The sequence below is a fragment of the Pelophylax lessonae genome (genome assembly GCF_965119305.1).
Source record: "Pelophylax lessonae genome assembly, chromosome: 6".
In the NCBI taxonomy this organism is placed as follows: Eukaryota; Metazoa; Chordata; class Amphibia; order Anura; family Ranidae; genus Pelophylax; species Pelophylax lessonae.
Window position 1 is genome coordinate 55,252,015 of NC_138773.1, and position 19,655 is coordinate 55,271,669.

At 44.4% G+C, this 19,655-nt stretch overlaps 1 protein-coding gene across 4 annotated transcripts in view; it reads right to left on the reverse strand.

The window, feature by feature from the left end:
* CACNA1H (calcium voltage-gated channel subunit alpha1 H) overlaps nt 1-19,655 on the reverse strand; it is a 742,004-nt gene that overhangs the window by 24,402 nt on the left and 697,947 nt on the right. For all 4 annotated transcript variants that reach the window (XM_082260602.1, XM_082260600.1, XM_082260601.1 and 1 more), the window contains 4 exons: nt 17,869-18,020; nt 16,308-16,417; nt 4,428-4,561; nt 2,364-2,434 (listed from right to left, as the gene is read on the reverse strand). In XM_082260602.1, coding sequence (XP_082116728.1) covers nt 2,364-2,434; nt 4,428-4,561; nt 16,308-16,417; nt 17,869-18,020 — 467 coding nt within the window. The remainder of the gene's footprint in view (nt 1-2,363; nt 2,435-4,427; nt 4,562-16,307; nt 16,418-17,868; nt 18,021-19,655) is intronic.

Sequence of the window (19,655 nt, forward strand, 5' to 3'; positions counted from 1 at the left end):
GTTGGACCACTGTGCAAAGTCTTCTCCAGCACATCCCAAGGATTCTCAATGGGGATAAGTTCTGGACTCTGTGGTGGCCAATCCATGTCTGAAAATGATGTCTCATGCTCCCTGAACCACTCTTTCACAATTTGAGCCCGATGAATAATGGCATTGTCATCTTGGAATATGCCCGTGCCATCAGGGAAGAAAAGATCCATTGATGGAATAACCTGGCCATTCAGTATATTCAGGTGGTCAGCTGACCTCATTCTTTGGGCGCATGCAGTAATTATCCAATAGGAAAGTTACCGCATGCTTAGTTTAGTTAGTTGCTTATTTAATTCCAGGTGGCGACTTTATTTTCGCCAGGCATTGTACAATGGCTGCCTCCTGCAGACTTTTGATTTTGTATTTAAAATTTAGGTAGAAACAGAAAAACAATTGTGGTTTTTGGTCAATTTGCACTCATCAAGGTCACAGCAGCTGTATAGGACTGCTCATGGATAGAAGTTACTTTTTTTGCACTATCAAAAATCTGGTGTCAAATCTGTAATTGTTTAGAAAGCACCGGGCTTTTTACTTTCCCTGCCCCATAACAGAAAATCTGCGGAATCGGTTATTGAGTTGTGGTTTAGTAATGCAAAAACCTACAGCAGGTCACTTGTTGTTGGTGAGAGATCAGTCCACATTTGGGTCTCCAAGCTTTCTAAACAAAGGACCAGTTTACTATCCTTCAGACTTAGGCCCCTTTCACACATATGGTCCGTTCAGATCCGTCTGTCAGTTTTTCAGGCGGACGTGATCGGATGCCCCATGCATCCCTATGGGGCAGCGGCTATCAGCGGAGTAATTTCCGCTGACGCCCGCTGCCATCCGATCCAATCCTGTCCGTCAAATCCGGACGGATGGAAACCCTATTTTCCATCCGTCTGGAGGATAGGATGGGATCGGATGTGAATGGACAGGCGGTCCGTTCTCATCCGATTCCCCCATAGAGGACAGCGGGGATCTGTCATCCAGATCAAGAGATGAGGGTTATTCCTCAGTGTCAGTGGGAGGAATACTGCCCCATCATTGGTGTCAGTGGGAGGAATACTACCCCCATCATTGGTGTCAGTGGGAGGAAGAGCGTCCCATCATTGGCAGGAATTATGCTTCATTGTTGATGTCAGTGGCAGGAATAATGCCCCATTGTTAATGTCAGTGGGAGAAATAGTGCCTCAAGGGGCAGATACAGGCAAGCTAAGAATCACATCCAGGCCCCAAGGGTCGCAGTTTACAGACCACTGGCCTATGCCATCTACTAAGATGCTTCAATGTAAAGTGAAGTTAACTCCAAGATATCAAAAGTAGACTGAGCAGGCCCAAAAGGGAAAGAGATAGCTAAAATGTACAGACACTTTCCAGGAAGTTGAAAAACACCCGCTAAAAAAAGAAACCTAATTACACCCTTAATGTGCAATTCCATGCGCAAGAGTTGCATCGGACAGTCATACAAACTATTTATGGCTTCCTCTACTCTTCGAATGGGATCAAAGTACAACTTCAGCCAAGATTTTCTTTCAGTTTTTCATAGAGATAAAACGGTGGGAACCTCTGCTGGGTTGTCAGCCCTGGAACTTGCACCTTTTAAGAAAAAGTCAGCAGCTCCCATATTTCTATTCTGACAGGTCCTCTTTGTGAGTGTCAGCATTGTTTTCTTACCTAAAAATCACACTGATCTCCCAACATCATCCAGGACATGTTTTTTCCTTTTAAAGTTGAAATTTGGCTGGCCGTGTTCTATTTCTCCCGACCTCTGACTATTCAGGAGAAAAAGTCTAACATACAAGTCTACACAAAGATATCTTAATGGAAATAAGTCATGCACTAATCTATATATAGGCTTGTTGGAGTGTGGCACAGGGGAGTATTTTCAGAAATCCTCAGGAATCTGGTGGTGGCTCCATGGCTACGTTGTCGGTGACAACAAACAGCACAACAGACCGTCATGAGTCAAAATACTAGATTATTAATTGGGCTGCTGGCAGGATATGACATCCGTCTTTGGCCCTTAGAAACAAATTATCATCAGCTGCAGAAGATGACGCAAAGAACAAAGAGAGGACACTGATTCATCTACTACACACTGGTGTAAACGTCCAGTAGAAGATCATTCAGTGTCTATACGCACCATAACCAGATCAATTCTACCTTCTTGTTGACAAAGTCAAAATTGGCACGTTAGGTGTAATTGGGGACCCAGGTGGGCATAATCAGTAGGAGACAATGCTGGCACAATTAGAGAGATCGTGAGAATACCTCACAAAATACATATGGCTTTTGGGTCCTTATAATAGCCTGTCAGACCTAGAAGAACATTATCAAAGAATGTTAATTACCTGGGGTAGAGCCTGAACAACAGTATCCAGTAGAGCACGCATCCCAGTTGCCATCTTCAACAGTTTCAGCACTGCAAAGACAAAGAGATTTTTGTAAATACATAGGAAAATAATTACTCACTGACACATGGTATCCCAGAATAAAGTCACATTGACACTTTCTACCCTAAAAAATGGCACCTAATTAAGTAAAGAGCATGGTAAACTAACACTTTGTATTTCAGACCAATGGCACGCTGACATCTGGTATTCTACACCAATGGCACACTAACAGTTGTTATTCTAGACTTATGGCATGCTGACACTTGGTAATCTCTACCAATGGCACGCGGACAATGGGTTTTCCAGACCAATAGCACGCGTCGCTGACACTTGGTAATCTATAACAATGGTATGCTGGTATGCTAACACTTGCTTTTCCAGACTAATTGCACGCTGACACTTGCTATTCTAGACCAGTGGCATGCTAAAACTTGATAATCTATACCAATGGCACAATAATGATGGGTATCCCAGACCAATGGTATGCTAATTCTTGCTTTTCCACATCAATAGCATGCTGACATTTGGTAATCTATAAAAATGGCTCACTGACACTTGGCTTTCCAGACCAACAGAACACTGACATTTGGTATTCCAGACCAATGGCACACTGACACTTGGCAATCTATACCAATGGCAAGCTGATAATGGCTGTTCCAGACCATTGGCATGCTGACACTTGGTATCCAAGAACCATGGCACACTGATACTTGGTATCCCAGAACCATGGCACACTGCCACTTGGTATCCCAGAACCATGGCACACTGCCACTTGGTATCCCAGAACCATAGCACACTGACACTTGGTATCCCAGAACCATAGCATACTGACACTTGGTATCCCAGAACCATGGCACACTGCCACTTGGTATCCCAGAACCATAGCACACTGCCACTTGGTATTCCAGAACCATAGCACACTGCAACTTGGTATCCCAGAACCATAGCACACTGCCACTTGGTATCCCAGAACCATGGCACACTGCCACTTGGAATCCCAGAACCATAGCACACTGCCACTTGGTATCCCAGAACCATGGCACCTTGACACTTGGTATCCCAGAACCATGGCACACTGACACTTGGTATCCCAGAACCATGGCACACTGACACTTGGTATCTCAGAACCATGGCACACTGACACTTGGTATCCCAGAACCATGGCACCTTGACACTTGGTATCCCAGAACCATGGCACACTGACACTTGGTATCCCAGAACCATGGCACACTGACACTTGGTATCCCAGAACCATGGCACACTGAAACTTGGTATCCCAGAACCATAGCACACTGACACTTGGTATCCTAGAAACATAGCACGCTGACACTTGGTATCCCAGAACCATGGCACACTGACACTTGGTATCCCAAAACCATGGCACACTGACACTTGGTATCCCACAACCATGGCACAATGACACTTGGTATCCCAGAACGATAGTATACTGACACTTGGTATCCCAGAACCATAGCACACTGACTCTTGGTATCCCAGAACCATGGCACACTGACACTTGGTATCCCAAAACCATGGCACACTGAGACTTGGTATCCCAGAACCATGGCACACTGACACTTGGTATCCCAGAACCATGGCACACTGAGACTTGGCATCCCAGAACCATGGCACACTGACACTTGGTATCCCAGAACCATGGCACACTGACACTTGGTATCCCAGAACCATGGCACACTGACACTTGCAGCCTTAACATTAACATAAGTTGGGGCTTATGACATTCTGTCATATATTGACCACATATAACATGAGCTCCTAATGTGACCTACTATTACCCATTCTTTCAAGGGTATATGAATAAACATCACATGTCTATCTGTTTTGTATGAAACCATCGGACACCCCTGGTGTCGGACTTATAAAACACTCTTTGCATTTGATTTGGAGAACGATTGCCCAGAAGTCTTTGCTATATCCATTATGCAATGGACTACAAAATAAGTCAAGGTAATGTTAGAAATATGGACACCACTATACTAAGATACATGTTGGAGTTCTTACCTCGAGCGATCCTCAGCACTCTCATAATGCGAATGATGGTAGGGTTGATGGGAAGGGAGGCATTGATCTCTATCTCCTCCAGTGTTATCCCCATGATGGAGAGAAGAACGATCGCCAGATCCAGCTGATTCCACCTGCCAGACAAGAAGGATCTATAACCCCATGTGAGCAGCACACATGTCCTCCAAACATTCATCATTCAATTAGTGACAGTCCAACAGATACCTTTTGTTTAAAGCTAAACTCCAGGCAGATATACAAGACACAAATGAATGCTGCTCTGTATTAATTAATATTGCATTAACTGTATTTTTTAATTCAAGCAGTGTAAATACCCGATTTTGACATCCTCAACTGTACAGCTCAGAATCGAAAAGGGAGAAGCAGCACAATGAGCAAATCAGTTTCTTTCTGCAGTGCTCATATGTTAATAAAGAACATGCTGATGGAAGGAGAGAACAGAGTGACAGAGAGATGAGCTCACCTGTTTCTTCTTTCACTGTCTTTTGCCAGGTGGGGTAGAGACAAGATCTGTAAATGTTACTTGACTACAGCAGAGAAAATTCAGATTTCCTGCCCTGCAAGTCAGGGCTGTGCTGTGTGTAAGAACTGTGTTAATCTCAGGACTGGATGGACAGAAATGCAAATCCTTTGACAGGTAAAAGGATCCCCTATGTATCAATGCCCCCCCCCCCCCGAGGGCCGCCGAGAATTACACCCTGCGGGTCCCCTGGGTTACCATTAGCAACCGATAGCAGGCAAAACAGCATTCAAAGTCCTTGGCTCAGACAATAATCAGTCCAGGAGTTGTTGGATTTTGTGTTTTATTTTAGAACTGGGATGGGAGAAGGGATGAGTGGGATACTCCGACTATGAACTATGCATGATTCTGAGGACACTAGCTGCAATGTGTGCGGAAAGGCCGCTACTTCACCCTGCCACTGAAGTGAAGATAAAAAGTATGATCCTGTTTGAGTTTCTCTTCAGGGTCTAACTTGGCACCCCCTTTCTCACTTGCTGTGTGTGCTGAACTCCTGTCCACTGACTCTCCACTGGAATGGTCCCCTTCCTGGACAGACCCCTGGCAAGCTTCCCGGTACTCACGGACACTGTTTTTCCCAAGGTTGCTTCTGCCTCAACTCCGCTTGTCAGTCTCCTGGACCTCCTGGCTCAGCACCACACTTTTGGTTCACTAGGCCGACCGCATGTGGCCACCTTCCACATCAGACAGGCAGAGAGACAGCCGTCACCCTCCTCCTGGAACTTGGCTTCCAGCACAAAGACACCCTGTCACATGTGCCCCTGGCTTTTATAACATATCTTAGGATGCATCACTGTTGTGCCAACCCACTGGGATAGTCATAAAAGCCTGTGTGTCACTGGCTGGGTTTCCTCCACTGTCCAACATGCTCTCCTATTGGATACAGTGGGGACACTCCCTCAGACCAGATGAATCACACATGGACACATGCAAAAGGCCTAACTACTGATCAGGCTCCCCTAATAAGCAGATGTAGCAGACTATGGTTTACCTGCTGCTCCCCTGATAAGCAGGCAGATCAAACTATTTACACTACCTAGCACCTATCTAGGAGGGTGCTACACTTATATGTAATAAATCTGTGTATTAAGTCACCTTAACTACTTCAGCCCCGCCCAACGTACATTTACTGCGGCACTCTGCCGCTGCTGGGCAAAGCGACGTGGCCCTACGTCGCTTGCTCGGGAGACTCTAGGGGGCAAGCGCGCCGCCGGAGGCACGCTCCCGTCCCCGATCATTAGCTGGGGAGCCAGGGCGTGTGCTCCGATGGCCGCCGGCCACTCACGTTTTCCCGCAGCTGAGAGAGAAGGACAGACGGCTGATGTAAACACAGCCGTCTGTCATTCTCACTGAAGTAATCACAGAGGCTATGTGATCCTGTTATATAGGATCGCATGTCTCTGTGATTACTTCACAAGCCACGCCCCCTGACAGTTAGAATCACGCCCCTAGGGACACATTAAACCCCTTGATCACCAGTACAGTTAACCCCTTCCCTGCCAGTGTCATTATTACAGTAACAGTGCATGTTTTTAGCACTGATTACTGTAGTAATGTCACTGGTACCCCAAAAAGTGTCTAAAAAGTCAGTTAGGGGTTCGATCTGTCCGCCGCAATGTCGCAATCCCGCAAAAAAAATTGCAGATCGCCGTCATTACTAGGAAAATACAAAAACAATAAAAATGACATAAATCTTTCCCGTAGTTAGTAGATGCGATAACTTTTGCGCAAACCAATCAAAATACGCTTATTGCGATTTTTTTTTTTACCAAAAATATGTAGCAGAAAACAAATTGGCCTAAAATGTAAAAAATTTTAGATTTTTACATTTTTTTGAGAAAAAATGTGAAAAATATTGTTATTGTTTCAAAATTGTCGCTCTTTTTTTGTTTATAGCGCAAAAAATAAAAATCACACAGGTGATCAAATACCACCAAAAGAAATCTCTGTTTGTGGGAAAAAAAGGACATCAATTTTGTATGGGTACAGCGTCGCACGACCGCGCAATTGTCAGTTAAATTCACGCAGTGTGGAATTGCAAAATAGGGCCTGGTCATTGAGCAGCCAAATCCTCTGGGGCTAAAGTGGTTAAAGGAGCTCCTTAGACAACGCAGAAGCTTCAGTAATGTGAAAAGCTGTCTAATTGTGACCTGTCCTATATACAGTATACAACCTAGTGCCCAAGATGGTTTCACTGGGTAATTCCCTGGTGGAACACGTCAAGAATGTGGTACTAAACGCTAGGCTTCCATCATGCTTTCCAGTCTCTTTCTCTAAAGAGCACCTGTCCTGTAGTAATGCTAATTCTAAAGGATTATGGCACTAGAGGTGGATGCTTTACGTCTTCCAATGGATTTTGGTGTATTCTGAATGTCAGTGCAATCGTAACTTTTTTTTTTTTTAAATGAACATTTTTTTTTTTTTTAACAGCAGTTCATCAACATTTTATGAACAACTCTTGTATGGCCTAAAGCTGTAATGACTTCGCCCTCTGTGTCATAAAGATATAAATATGAAGGTTTTTAACAGTTTTCTCCTGTCAGGTACATTTATGCACTGTGATCCTCACTTCCTTTTTAATTGACTTCACAAGGAACATCTATTAGTATAAATTATATATGGCAATGTTGGGAGACTTACAGCAGTCCTACACTCAATGCTATGGTAATGGTCTTGCTGGGATGGAAAGAGGAAAAGCAAAAAGCTGCTCCAATCTTTTTTCAAGCTGAACTCCAGGCACAAAAACTTTCATTCAACCACTTCTGGACCGGAAGGTTTTACCCCCTTAATGACCAGGCCATTTTTTGCGATTCTGCACTGCGATATTTTAACGGACAATTGCGCGGTCGTGCGACGCTGTACCCAAATAAAATTGATGTCTTTTTTTCCCACAAATAGAGCTTTATTTTGGTGGTATTTGATCACCTGTGCGATATTTATTTTTTGCACTATAAACAAAAAAAGAGCGACAAAAAAAAACAAAAACAATATTTTTCACTTTTTGCTATATAACATTCCCAATAAAAAAATTAAAAATCTAATTTTTTCATCCTTTTAGGCCAATTTGTATTCTGCTACATATTTTTGGTAAAAAAAATCCCAATAAGCATATTTTGATTAGTTTGTGCAAAAGTTATCGTGTCTACAAACTAGGGGAAAGATATATGTGATTTTTAATTATTTATTTATTTTTTACTTGTAATAGCGGCGATCAGCAATTTTTTAGCGGGACTGCGGCATTGTGGCAGACAGATCAGACCCCTAACTGACATTTTCGGGGGCACCAGTGACATTACTACAGTAATCAGTGCTAAAAATATGCACTGTTTCTGTAATAATGACACTGGCAGGGAAGGGGCTCACCCAGGGGTGATCAAAGGGTTAAATGTATGCCTAGGGTGTGTTTTCTAACTGTGAGGGGGGGATGGGCTTCTGGAGTCATTATGTAACTGTTCAGTATTAAAGAATTGGTTTTATCACTTCCTGTTATGACCTGGCGCTCTTGTTTCTTTTTGCATATCTGTCTTGGAGGGATCCCATACCTCGTATTGGAACTGCCGGTCACCCTACCCTATTTTTCCTGAGGACATTGCCTCTCATCATCTCTAGCAGAGACTTCACATCTCACCTTGCCCTGGACGATTGCTTACCTTGGCACAGGGCCGGTGCTAGACTATTTTACGCCCTAGGCAAGACAAGCTACTTGCGCCTCCCCCCCCAAAAAAAAGGGAAGGGGTTAAAAACTTCTCCATGTCATACCCAGTGACCCTGATCCGATGGTTCCTCCATGTTATGCTTTCACACCCAATTACCCCCCATATTCCTCCATGTCACACCCGGGGACCCTAATGTCTCTCCGTGTCACACCCAGGGACTTTGATGTTTTTCCATGTCACACCCTTGGACCCCAATATTCCTCCATGTCATGCTGTCATACCCACTGACCCTGGTGTTCCTCCATGTCACACCCAGGGACCCCCGTGTTCCTCAATGTCATGCTGTCCTACTCAGTCACCCCAATGTTCCTCTATGTCAGACCCTGATGTTTTTCCATGTCACAGTTGGGGACCCTGATGTTCCTCCATGTCACACCTGGGGACCCTGATGTTCCTCCATGTCATACTTGGGGACCCCAATCCCCCATGGCACACCTGGTGACCCTGAACTCCTGTTACACCCGGTGACCCCTATCCTCCATGTCACACCTGGTGACTCTGATTCCCCATGGCACACCTGGTGACCCCGATTCCCTTTCATACCAGGGATGCTCCATGTAACACCCAGGGACCCCGATCCCCTGTTCTGGGGACACTAGCTGGGCGGTATGAAGAGAGTGGCCCACACTCTGCCCTCCTTCACAGTGATCCTGCTGATTCCTTCTCCCAGGACGCTCCTCTCCTGGACCACAGTGCTCACCACAGCTCCAACCGGCTCCTGGTGGAGGGAAAAGCAGCAGTCAGAGAGCTCCGCGTGTCCTTCATCAACAACCTCCTCAGGCCATTCTGGTGCCTCATCGATTCTGCCCCAGTAAAGGTTCCGCCCTCCAGTGCCGAGCTCCGGCTCAGGTTCAGCTCTCCTCTGCTCCCTGCTTAATACCAACCCAGGGAAATGAACGGCTGTCTACCAGCTCAGTGCAGAGAGTCACTTCCTGCCTGGGGTTAAGGCCGTTCAGCTCCAGCTGAAGAGGATCATCATGCAGGCAGCACTCTGGTGGGCTCCATTCCTGCCTCTTGGGGCCCCTCCAACAGTGGTGGAAAGCCAGGGCCTGATAGTTCTGCCACTGCCCAAGACACCTGGCATCTTTCTCTTTCCCTTCTTCCTCACCTACCGCCACCTCTCCCCTCAGCTCACAATAATAATTCATGATGGAGAGAGAGTGCCGACTCCTGGCTGCGCCCCTAGGTGGCAATGCGCCCTAGGTGGCTGCCTAGTTTGCCTAGTGGAAGCACCGGCCCTGCCTTGGCACCATATTATATTAACACACTTTTATGTGTTTTTAACTGTCATCTATTTGCACTTTCCTTTCATATTTATGAAAGTATTGTATCCACGTTATGTGCCGCAGTGAGCGCTGACCCACTGACCTTGGCTGGTGTAGCTGTGTTTGTGTTTAATCAGCTTATAATTAGTGATGGGCTCAAGCGTGTTTGGGATCGTAGTCCTAAAGACCCGTACACACTTGATGGAAATCGGAATAAATATCCTCCGATTTTTCTCTCTCTTGCTCAGCTTTCATAACCGTTTTTAGTTGACAGTGTATAAATGATCACGAAATTTCTCGTCCGATTTTTTTTTTTGGGGCATTTGTTCCTAGACTTCGGGTCGTCAGCAAATTCAGATCATGGGCGGTCTTTCGTATCCGATTTTTCACGGACGTACTGCATACACATTAAACGAAAATTGGTCTTCTGGGGACACACGATAAAAATTTTGGTGTTTGTCCCTCCGTTTTTTTTCGTTGAAAATGTCGACATCGGCTGCTGAAAGTTGTGTACACACTAGCCGAAAATCGGACGATTTTACCTCGGACGGGAATTTTCGGCAGATTTTCTACTAGTGTGTACCCCACTTAACCCACCTGAGCAATCCCGCCAGGAAGCCGACACTGCACACCACCATTCATAGGCAGTGAGCATTTCCCAGTCTGTTCAGCTATGGCCCGGGAAATGCCTTACTGCCTATGATTGGCGGTGTGTAGTGTCGGCTTCCTGGTGGGAATGTTTAGGTGGGTTAGGACTATGATCCCGAACACGCCTGAGCCCATCACTAATTATAAGCTGATTGATTATCCAGTTTGTAGAAGCCATGGTGTCCACATCTTTTACTGCTGAGGGCTCTCAGGTTGGGAAACAGCTCTCAGGTTGGAAACAGCTTTATGCAAGTCAGCGGATTTGGTCACATGAGCAATGATTTCTGTTGACATTTTAGTACATGTCCGCGTTCTATAAATTTAACAATCGATCATTTAATGAACCAATTACAAGAGAATGATGGACATTTATTCTGGAACCACGTACGACTTCCACGTCTACTGCTGATTTCCTTTATTCTAATTAGCCAGATCATGGTTTACAGGTGTGTGAATTACCTGAATAATTGGCGATTACAGGAGAAAATCAATATCTGCCCGGAGTCAACGCTGCAGCAAATTCAGCAGGCTGTCAGTAATTATCAGCAGCGCCTTCACACTGAAAGCTGGTTTCCTAGTAAATTCATCTTAATAAGCATGACTGTGACAGCTCGGGTCTAGCGTCTGATGACACCACAATGTAGTTAGGCCTCTGAGTGTTAAAAAGGACAGTTCGCCATCCAGATTGCACGTCGGAGGAGAGCGAATTATCAGGCGCCCATGCAAATGAGCTGTATCAGGTTCTCGGGCCTCTCTGCTAGGGGTGCTAATTAGGAAGTGAGTTGAGCTTGATCCTGGCGGGTAGATGTGCCTGTGATATCGGCCCCGGTGGGTAGCTGGACCGAATGTCATTACGAACTGGTCTGACCTTGTCTGGAGATGAAAGCACAGGGAGACGGATGAAGCCATGCCAGGATCTCAAGGGCTGCACTTGGCACAGCGATGTGACAATCTGCGCCCTCATCACTCCTATGTTTTCAGAGCCCTTGGCATGCTTGCCCTGCTCAGATGCCACTTGATCATTCAAATCGTCTTTGAAATAGCATTTATGCCTTTTTTGGTGTGTAGGAATGCTGGGTCCGGTTTTAACCCACATGTATGCCGTAGTGTCTGCAGAAAGGCCGTAAACAGTTGGCCATGGATTTGTTGTCAAAGTCTCAAGATACCTAAAAGTAAAAACAAAACTTTTTTTTTCGTTTTGGATAGAGGGGGGATGGATTAAAGCACCTCCATTTTTATTGCTGTCTGTGTCCCTGTTGGGGAGATTCACCCTCTCTATTTGTCATGTTTATCATTATCTTTGAAAGTGAAAGAAAATCCCACATTTTGGGTTGTCCCCAGAAAAGTAATAGAGAGGAAATCTTCCAATGGGGACAATACTTCTGGTGACCCGGGGGTCCCCAAGGGATTCCCTTAATTTGCAGGGATTTCTTCTCAATTCCTGTGTTGCTATGGGGCAGGAAGTGAAGGTAAATCTCCCCAATGGGACACAGATGGCAAAACGAAAAAACTGTCCCCAGAAAAGTAATAGAGAGGAAATCTTCCAATGGGGACACTAGTTCTGGTGACCTGTGGGTCCCCAAGGGATTCCCTTAATTTGCAGGGATTTCTTCTCAATTCCTGTGTTGCTATGGGGCAGGAAGTGAAGATAAATCTCCCCAATGGGACACAGATGGCAAAAAAAAAGAAAAAAACTGTCCCCAGAAAAGTAATAGAGAGGAAATCTTCCAATGGGGACACTACTTCTGGTGACCTGGAGGTCCCCAAGGGATTCCCTTAATTTGCAGGGATTTTTTCTCACTTCCTGTGTGCTATGGGGCAAAAGTGAAGGTAAATCTCCCCAATGGGACACAGATGGCGAAAAAAAAAAAAACCTGACAGGGGTTTTACTCTATCCAAAAAGAAAAAAAAAGTTTTGCCCATAGTTCTACTTTAAAGAGACTTTGTCACATAGCTCCTGTATAGTTTTGGGGAAGTGACTTTGCACACTGCAAGACAATTAAAAGCCTCAGAAAAAAACTGAGTTAAGTGCCGGTTCACACTATAACGCACTGCACTGCTATGCAAATCACATGCGATGTCTGTGTGATTCAAATTCAGCCATAATTCGCATTGCATTCGGAACAGTCGTGCAGGACCCTTTTTTTTGGTCCGCACCAGAATTGGATCGCATGGGTGTTCACACCTATGTGACCTTATTCCTGTCCGAATTGACAGTTCGCACTGCGATATGCAAACTAATCTGGGGGTGTCATTAACTTTGTATTGGCACTTTCAGCAGTTCGCATATGGCAGCTTGAAGCCTTGAACTGCCTGCAAGTCGGGTGTGATGTGGGAACCCGCAGTGGATTCGCAGGGTTCCCGCATCGCACCAATGTGAACTGGGAAGTTTCTGATATTGTATTCTGGTATTGTACTTCAAACCCATAAAACACAAGCAGTGGCTGAAAAGTTCTCCTGGGATGAGGACTCCGCGAAGCTGATGAAGCTAATCAAACAGCAAAATACATAATTGAAATACAAACTCTTTAGTCCCTGCAAGTGGATTGGATTTGTGTTCAGCCAGTCTTGTGATCCAAGCACCTTATTTTTCTATATTTCAGTTTGGCAAGTCTGTGACTAACCACTGATATATTCACTCTGCTCTTTCCTCCTCTCAGCATGTTCAAACTGACTGGCTGCCTCTCCCTTGAAGTTATTTATTACAGGTACTTATATAGTGCTGTCAATTAACACAGCACTTCACGTATATATTTTATGTTCACATCAGTCCCTGCCCTCAAGGAGCTTGCAATGTAAGGTAACTCACATTCATACATATACATACTGGGACCAGTTTAGACAGAAACCAATTTAAGGCCCGTACACACGTACCGATCGTCGGCATACAAACGTCGGCGGACGAAAGATCTGCCGATTGTACGCTTGTTAGTATGGTGCCTCCGACAGCCGTCAGCGCACATTCTGCCGACAAGAGTCTGTCTTGCAAGCATGAAAATTTTTGTATGCCGACACCAGAGCGGGCGATTGTTCGCCAGTCAGTACAGAATTCGGACGACAGACCGCAGATTTGCAAGACTGGGCATGCTCAGAAAAGAAAAAACACAGGGAAAGTTAACCATTACATGACATCACTTCTGCAGTCGGCTGTAGTCGGCGGACAAAATTCTTGTTCTGTCTTTGCACTTTTCAACAGACACCGACAGCCCAGGGACAAAAGACGGCCGATCGTTCGCTGACGATCGGTACGTGTGTACGGGCCTTAACCTACCAGCATGTCTTTGGACTTTGAAAGGAAACCTGAGTACCCAGAGGAAACCCAACCAGGCACTGAGAGAACATGCCAACTCCAGGCAGTGTAGTGAGTGAGATTCAAACTGGCAACCCTAGTACTGCTAGCTGGAAGTGCTAACCACTTAGCCACTGTGCTGTCCATTAATTACTTAACAAATACATAAGAGGAAGAAGGGGGGGAACTAAGCCCATACCCGCTTTAGATACCAATAACTGATAGGACTTCCCGTTCTGTATGCCCTATACAGCGGTTTGATTGTAACGAGATGCTGTGCATATTGAACCCAGCCATGTCATTTTGATGTTTAGCTTGGATCCCCCGTGTTTGTATTTGTATGGTGCATTTTTATTTTTGCTGGTTTTGTTTTCTTTATTATTACTTTGTACCAAATTTTGTCAAATTCAAAAATCTTGTTCAATAAACATGTTATTGAACAAAAAAAAAAAAAAAATACATAACAGTTTGTTTTTGTTTGTTTTTTAGCTCAAATTTCATTCATTTTGAATATATTATTGATTTAAAGAAGGGGGGAGACTGGTTGGCGTATCCTATGCTGGAGGGTATTTGGGTATTCATGATTATAAGCCAGTTATTATATTGTTTGTCTGTTTTTTTTTCTTGTTTTGCTTTGTTTTGTTTTAGTGTTTAGTATATTTATATTGTATTTTCTCTTTGTTCTTGTATATAAGGGTGATATAAGATGGTATTTGGATAATTACATTTCTGGAAGGTTTATAATTATATTGACATTCAACTGTAAGGGCTCTTTCACACGGCAGCTCCGCTTGTCCGCAAATCATCCTATTTTTTTGCGGATGATTTGCGGACATAATGTAAGTCAATGGCACTGCGGATGTCAGCGGAATACCATCCGCTGACATCCGATTTTCTTCCTTTCAGTTCTGTTCCGTTTTTTGGAACGGAACAGAACCCTATTTTTTCATCCGTGTAAAAAACGGAAAGGAAGGAAAATCGGATGTCAGCGGTGTCATCCGCTGACATCCGCAATGCCATATACTTACATTATGTCCGCATATCATCCGCAAACGGATGGGATGATATGTGGACATACGGAGCGGATGACACAAATGTCATCCGCTCCGTGAAAAAAAAAAAAGTCCCGTAGCGGACTAAAGCAACGGAGCGGCCGTCTGAAAGAGCCCTAACTGAGAGATTGGATTGTACGATTGTTGGTATTGTAAGAAATGTCTAAAAAACTAAAAAAAAATTATTGCAGATGAATGTAGCACTGCCCCCTAAAGGACTGCTGGTAAATTCCACCTTTGGATTCCCCTGGGTTACCCGTAGCAACTGCTTGCAGAAATCTTTTCACTTTATGCTCCTGTTTTTGTGGTTTTATTGTATACTGGGATAACAGAAGGGATGAGTGGGATACTCTGACTGTTGAACTGTTCACAATTTAAAGGACTTCTAGCTTGAGATTGCGGCAAGGCCGCTACTTTATCCTGCCACTTGAATGAAGCTGAGGTAAGTGTTCCTATTTGTATTTCTCTTCAGGGTACTCCACCAGTACCCCCTTTCTATGCACTTACTGACACCCATCAACTGACTAAACTCCCGGAGTGGCCCCCTTCCTGGGCAGACCCCTGGGCAAGATCCTCTGTACTCTGTACTCCCCATACTGTTTTTCCAGAGTCTCGCAGTGCCCCAACTCCTCCAGTCAGCTCTCCTGGACCTCTGGGTTCAGCCTCACTCCACTGGCTCACCAGGCCGACCACCTGTGACCATCACCAACTGGTGCAGAAGAGGAGGCAGCCGCCAATCTGCTTCTGGGAATCGGCTTCCCACCAAAGACCTCTACCTCATGTGCTCGTGGCTTTTTATACCCTGCCCCATATTGCAACTGTCTGTGCCAATCCCTGGGGCAGTACCAAAAGCCTGTGTGTCATTGGCCAGGTTTCCTCCAGCATCCAATGTGCCTCCCCATTGGATCAGCTGGCAGAAGGTTTTTTTTATCCTAAAGTATTCTATGCATTAAGAAAAAAAAAAAAAAAACTTCTGTGTGCAGCAGCCCCCCTCAGTCCCGCTAATACCAACCCGAGCCAATCTTTATTCAGCGATGTTGCAGGGATTTCTCAGCTGCCCGGGACTCCCCTCCTCATTGGCTGAGACAGCAGCATAACGCGATTGGCTCCCGCTGCTGTCCATCAAAGTCACTCAGCCTATCAGGAGAGAGAGGGGGTGAGGCCGGGTTCACAGCTCCGTGTCTGAATGGACACAGGGAACTGTAACTCGGCTTGGGTGCCCACACAGCACGGTGCTTGCTGTGGGGGCACTCAACACTAGAGAGGGGCCATTAACAGCTGGCAAACAATATACTGGTCATTATGTTGACCACAACCTTCCATTCACAGCAGCATTATGATATTTCATACTATAACAACCATGACATACCTGTCCTTAAAAAATCTTCGAAATCCAAAGGCAATTAGCTTGAGAAGAGCCTCAAAGACAAAGACGATGGTGAAGATGTAGTTGCAGTATTTAAGGGCATCGTCCAGGGACTGAGAATAAAAAAAGACAAACAGGAAAATTTAAGACTTTTCCACATCATGGCATTCCCATCTGGCCTTACTGAGATTGAACTTTGTGACTCCACTTATAGAAAGGACATCTGCAAGATCCACAAGAGAACTTCTTCTGTTCCCCATCTAGTTTATTCCCCTCCAGCCAAAGATTTCAAAAACACAAGATATTCACAGTATAATATGAGGAGCAGAGTCAATTACAAATCATCCATAGGAGGACATTGGGTTGCTCAAGATGAAGGCAGGAGGACCATCTGGGGATGGTTAATAGTGCCTGATTTCAGTGGGGCCAATGCAGAGTTTATTTATTTAGGTCTCCCCTTTGTCAAACAATATTTAGTCCTTTGGTTGGGAGTATCTAGCAATTTTTACTTGGCGGAAATATCTCTTCCAGGACTAAACTGTCAGCATTTCTACTGAGCAAATACTGTATATATTAAACACTAATTTGACAAGGAACATTTAGGTGACTCTGTTGCCACCTCTGTATGTGGACATTTCCCATTGGGGTTCTCGCATGGTCCTAAATTCTCAAGCATCAGTATAACATAATGACGAGGGGTGCCACATGCTGGTCCACGCAAATGTACCCTCACTTCCTTTGGAAGCAGCTCTCCTGTCGCGGCCATTCTGGAGCATGACTGCGTTGCATGTGTTTATCAGTATCTGCTGATGTTGCCATTTTGGATATAGGCTTCCAAGGTATGGTCCACTATCCACCAGACATACCCCCACCCATTTGTTGTTGGGGGGGTTACATTTCATCATATGTGCGCATACTATTGGCATCTGGATGGCCATTCATGGCTTTTTCTTATTCTATTTGGTAGAACTGTTATGTGACAATCCAAAGTAGGGTTGAGGGTCCCTGATGAAGCAGTTTGAAAACTATCCAATGTTCTGGGAAACGAGTCGGGCCTCCATCAAATGGATCAGCTTGTCACATTTCTGTACAACTTGTTGAGATACCTTTCTGTGAATGTGTTTTGTATATTGTAGTGTATCTACACGCTTTTAACTGACTTTTCAAGATTAAAATATTCAATGATTTTATGCAGTATGTGATTGTTTGCTCACTTTATATGACAGTCCCACAGCCTTAAAAGTCTGCAATTTATGAGAATGGCTAATTAGCTTTCCTCAATTCTGATTATTATCTGTGAATATTGGATGTGGATGTGATGGATTGTCGTTAGAACTGGCAGAATTGTTTTTTTTTTTTGTACCCTCACTTTCTGTTGTGTCTCTGGATAGGAAGTTTTCCCAATTGGGACACAGACAGCAATAAAAATCTGAGGGGGTTAACACCACTACACACACACACACACACACACATACACTATCCAAAGCTAGAAAAACGATTTTAACTGGATTACCATTTCATCGTCAGAATTGACATGTACCAAAATCCAATCATTCCGGCCTACCTTGGGCTGGTTATAATGCTCCATGGACATGGTGATAACATTGATGCCAATGATGAAGGTAATGAAGAGGTCCAGGTAGTGGCTGGTACACAGTGTATGTATATAACGCCGGGTAGGGGAGTAGTCTGCGTAGTATGGCCTTCGCTGGGCTTCTGTATAAAAAACAGGAATCACACCAAAAAACATTATCAGTGACATCACCAAAACACCATGGTAACAAAACAACAAGAGCCAACACATATAGCAGACAAACACAAAAAGATCCCGGACAGACCGACATTATACTATAAAACTATAAGCCGACAACATAAACAAAAGAGCCCAGGCAATTGTTCGTCAAGGTTCACATAGTCTTTCCTTCCTCATACTAGAGGCCTTGTATATGGTCAAGTTCTACAATTTTGGCCAAACAAGCTTTATGCTTCAGTTAAATTTGTCCCTCAACTCTGACTATAAATCTTACCTAAATGGAAACTGAAGTGCCACCAGCACACCACCATTAAGAGGTTCAGACACAACTTTATTCCAATTACAGTCAGGGGGACAATCCAAAAAGTAACCAACACGTTTCAGAGGTCCAAAATGCCTCCTTCATCAGGGCTTGATTGAAAACAATGTGAATGGGTTAGAAGTGACCAGGACATTTATTATTGTTTCTTCTATTGTGATTACAAGCACAGGCCGTGCCAGTATCTGGCTTGGCAGTGCTTCAATTTCCATTTTTGTTACATTACACTACAAGCCAAAGAGAATGTGGAGATCCTCAGGGGTGTAGAAACCGTCTGTCCAAGAACCATATTATTTACATCAACATCAATGATTTAGGAAAGCAATACTTTGTGGGCTATTTTTACTCTTTCCTTATAAACCCTACCTACACAGCCGTAGATGTTCTGCCTTTCATAGCCATTAAATGGTTGTCAGAAATGAAGTAAAATGATCATCAGTACAGAATGCCATGCACACTTAGGAGCTGGTAGACAGTATATGTTATCCGTAAGGCAGTTGACAGGGCAGCATCTGTCACACATCAGCAGACCATTGACTCCAGATTTGTTGTCAAAGTGAAAAAGCTAAAGGGTGGGGTAGAAGTCAAATATAACAATTCTTTAAGCAATCTACTAGAAAAATTATCATTATTTAAGAATTTATATCAAGATTCTTGCATAATTACAATTGACTGTCTTAGGAAAGTTTTAGATGAAAGCCCCAACTTAACTAAACCTTTGGGTTTAGGAATGGGATAGAGCCTTCTGGGTATTACTGCTGTCTGCGACCAGTCTAATGCCTCGTTTCCACTGAACGGTATGGTTCGGTACGCAATTTTTGCCGTTTCCATTGTCAAAAGTTGTGAATGGTACCCTAATTCCGAACCGTACCGTACCACTTTTTTGGGACCCTTTTGTTGGGGTACCAAGCACATTAGTACCGTGCCAACAGGGTGGAGCTACACTGTTGAGGTACTGTTTTTGCTGAGTTACTGTTGGCGGTGGAAACGCAAGCCTGATGAAGGTGTACTATTCCGAACCGTACTGAACTGTACCGAACCGAACCGAACCGCTCAGTGGAAACGAGTCATTAGGAGATTCTCACTTCCTTTCAAGCCAGGAAATGATGGGAAATCTTTATAACAAAAACTGATTTTTAGTAGAGTGAGGAAAGGTTAGAACCTCTGATAATATTTTAATTGTTGTCTGCGCCTACCTGTCCTGATAACAACAGCTCCCAAATTTCTTGTATGGGTAACACAGGGACAGGAAGTGGGGAAAAATATTTATAATGAGCTG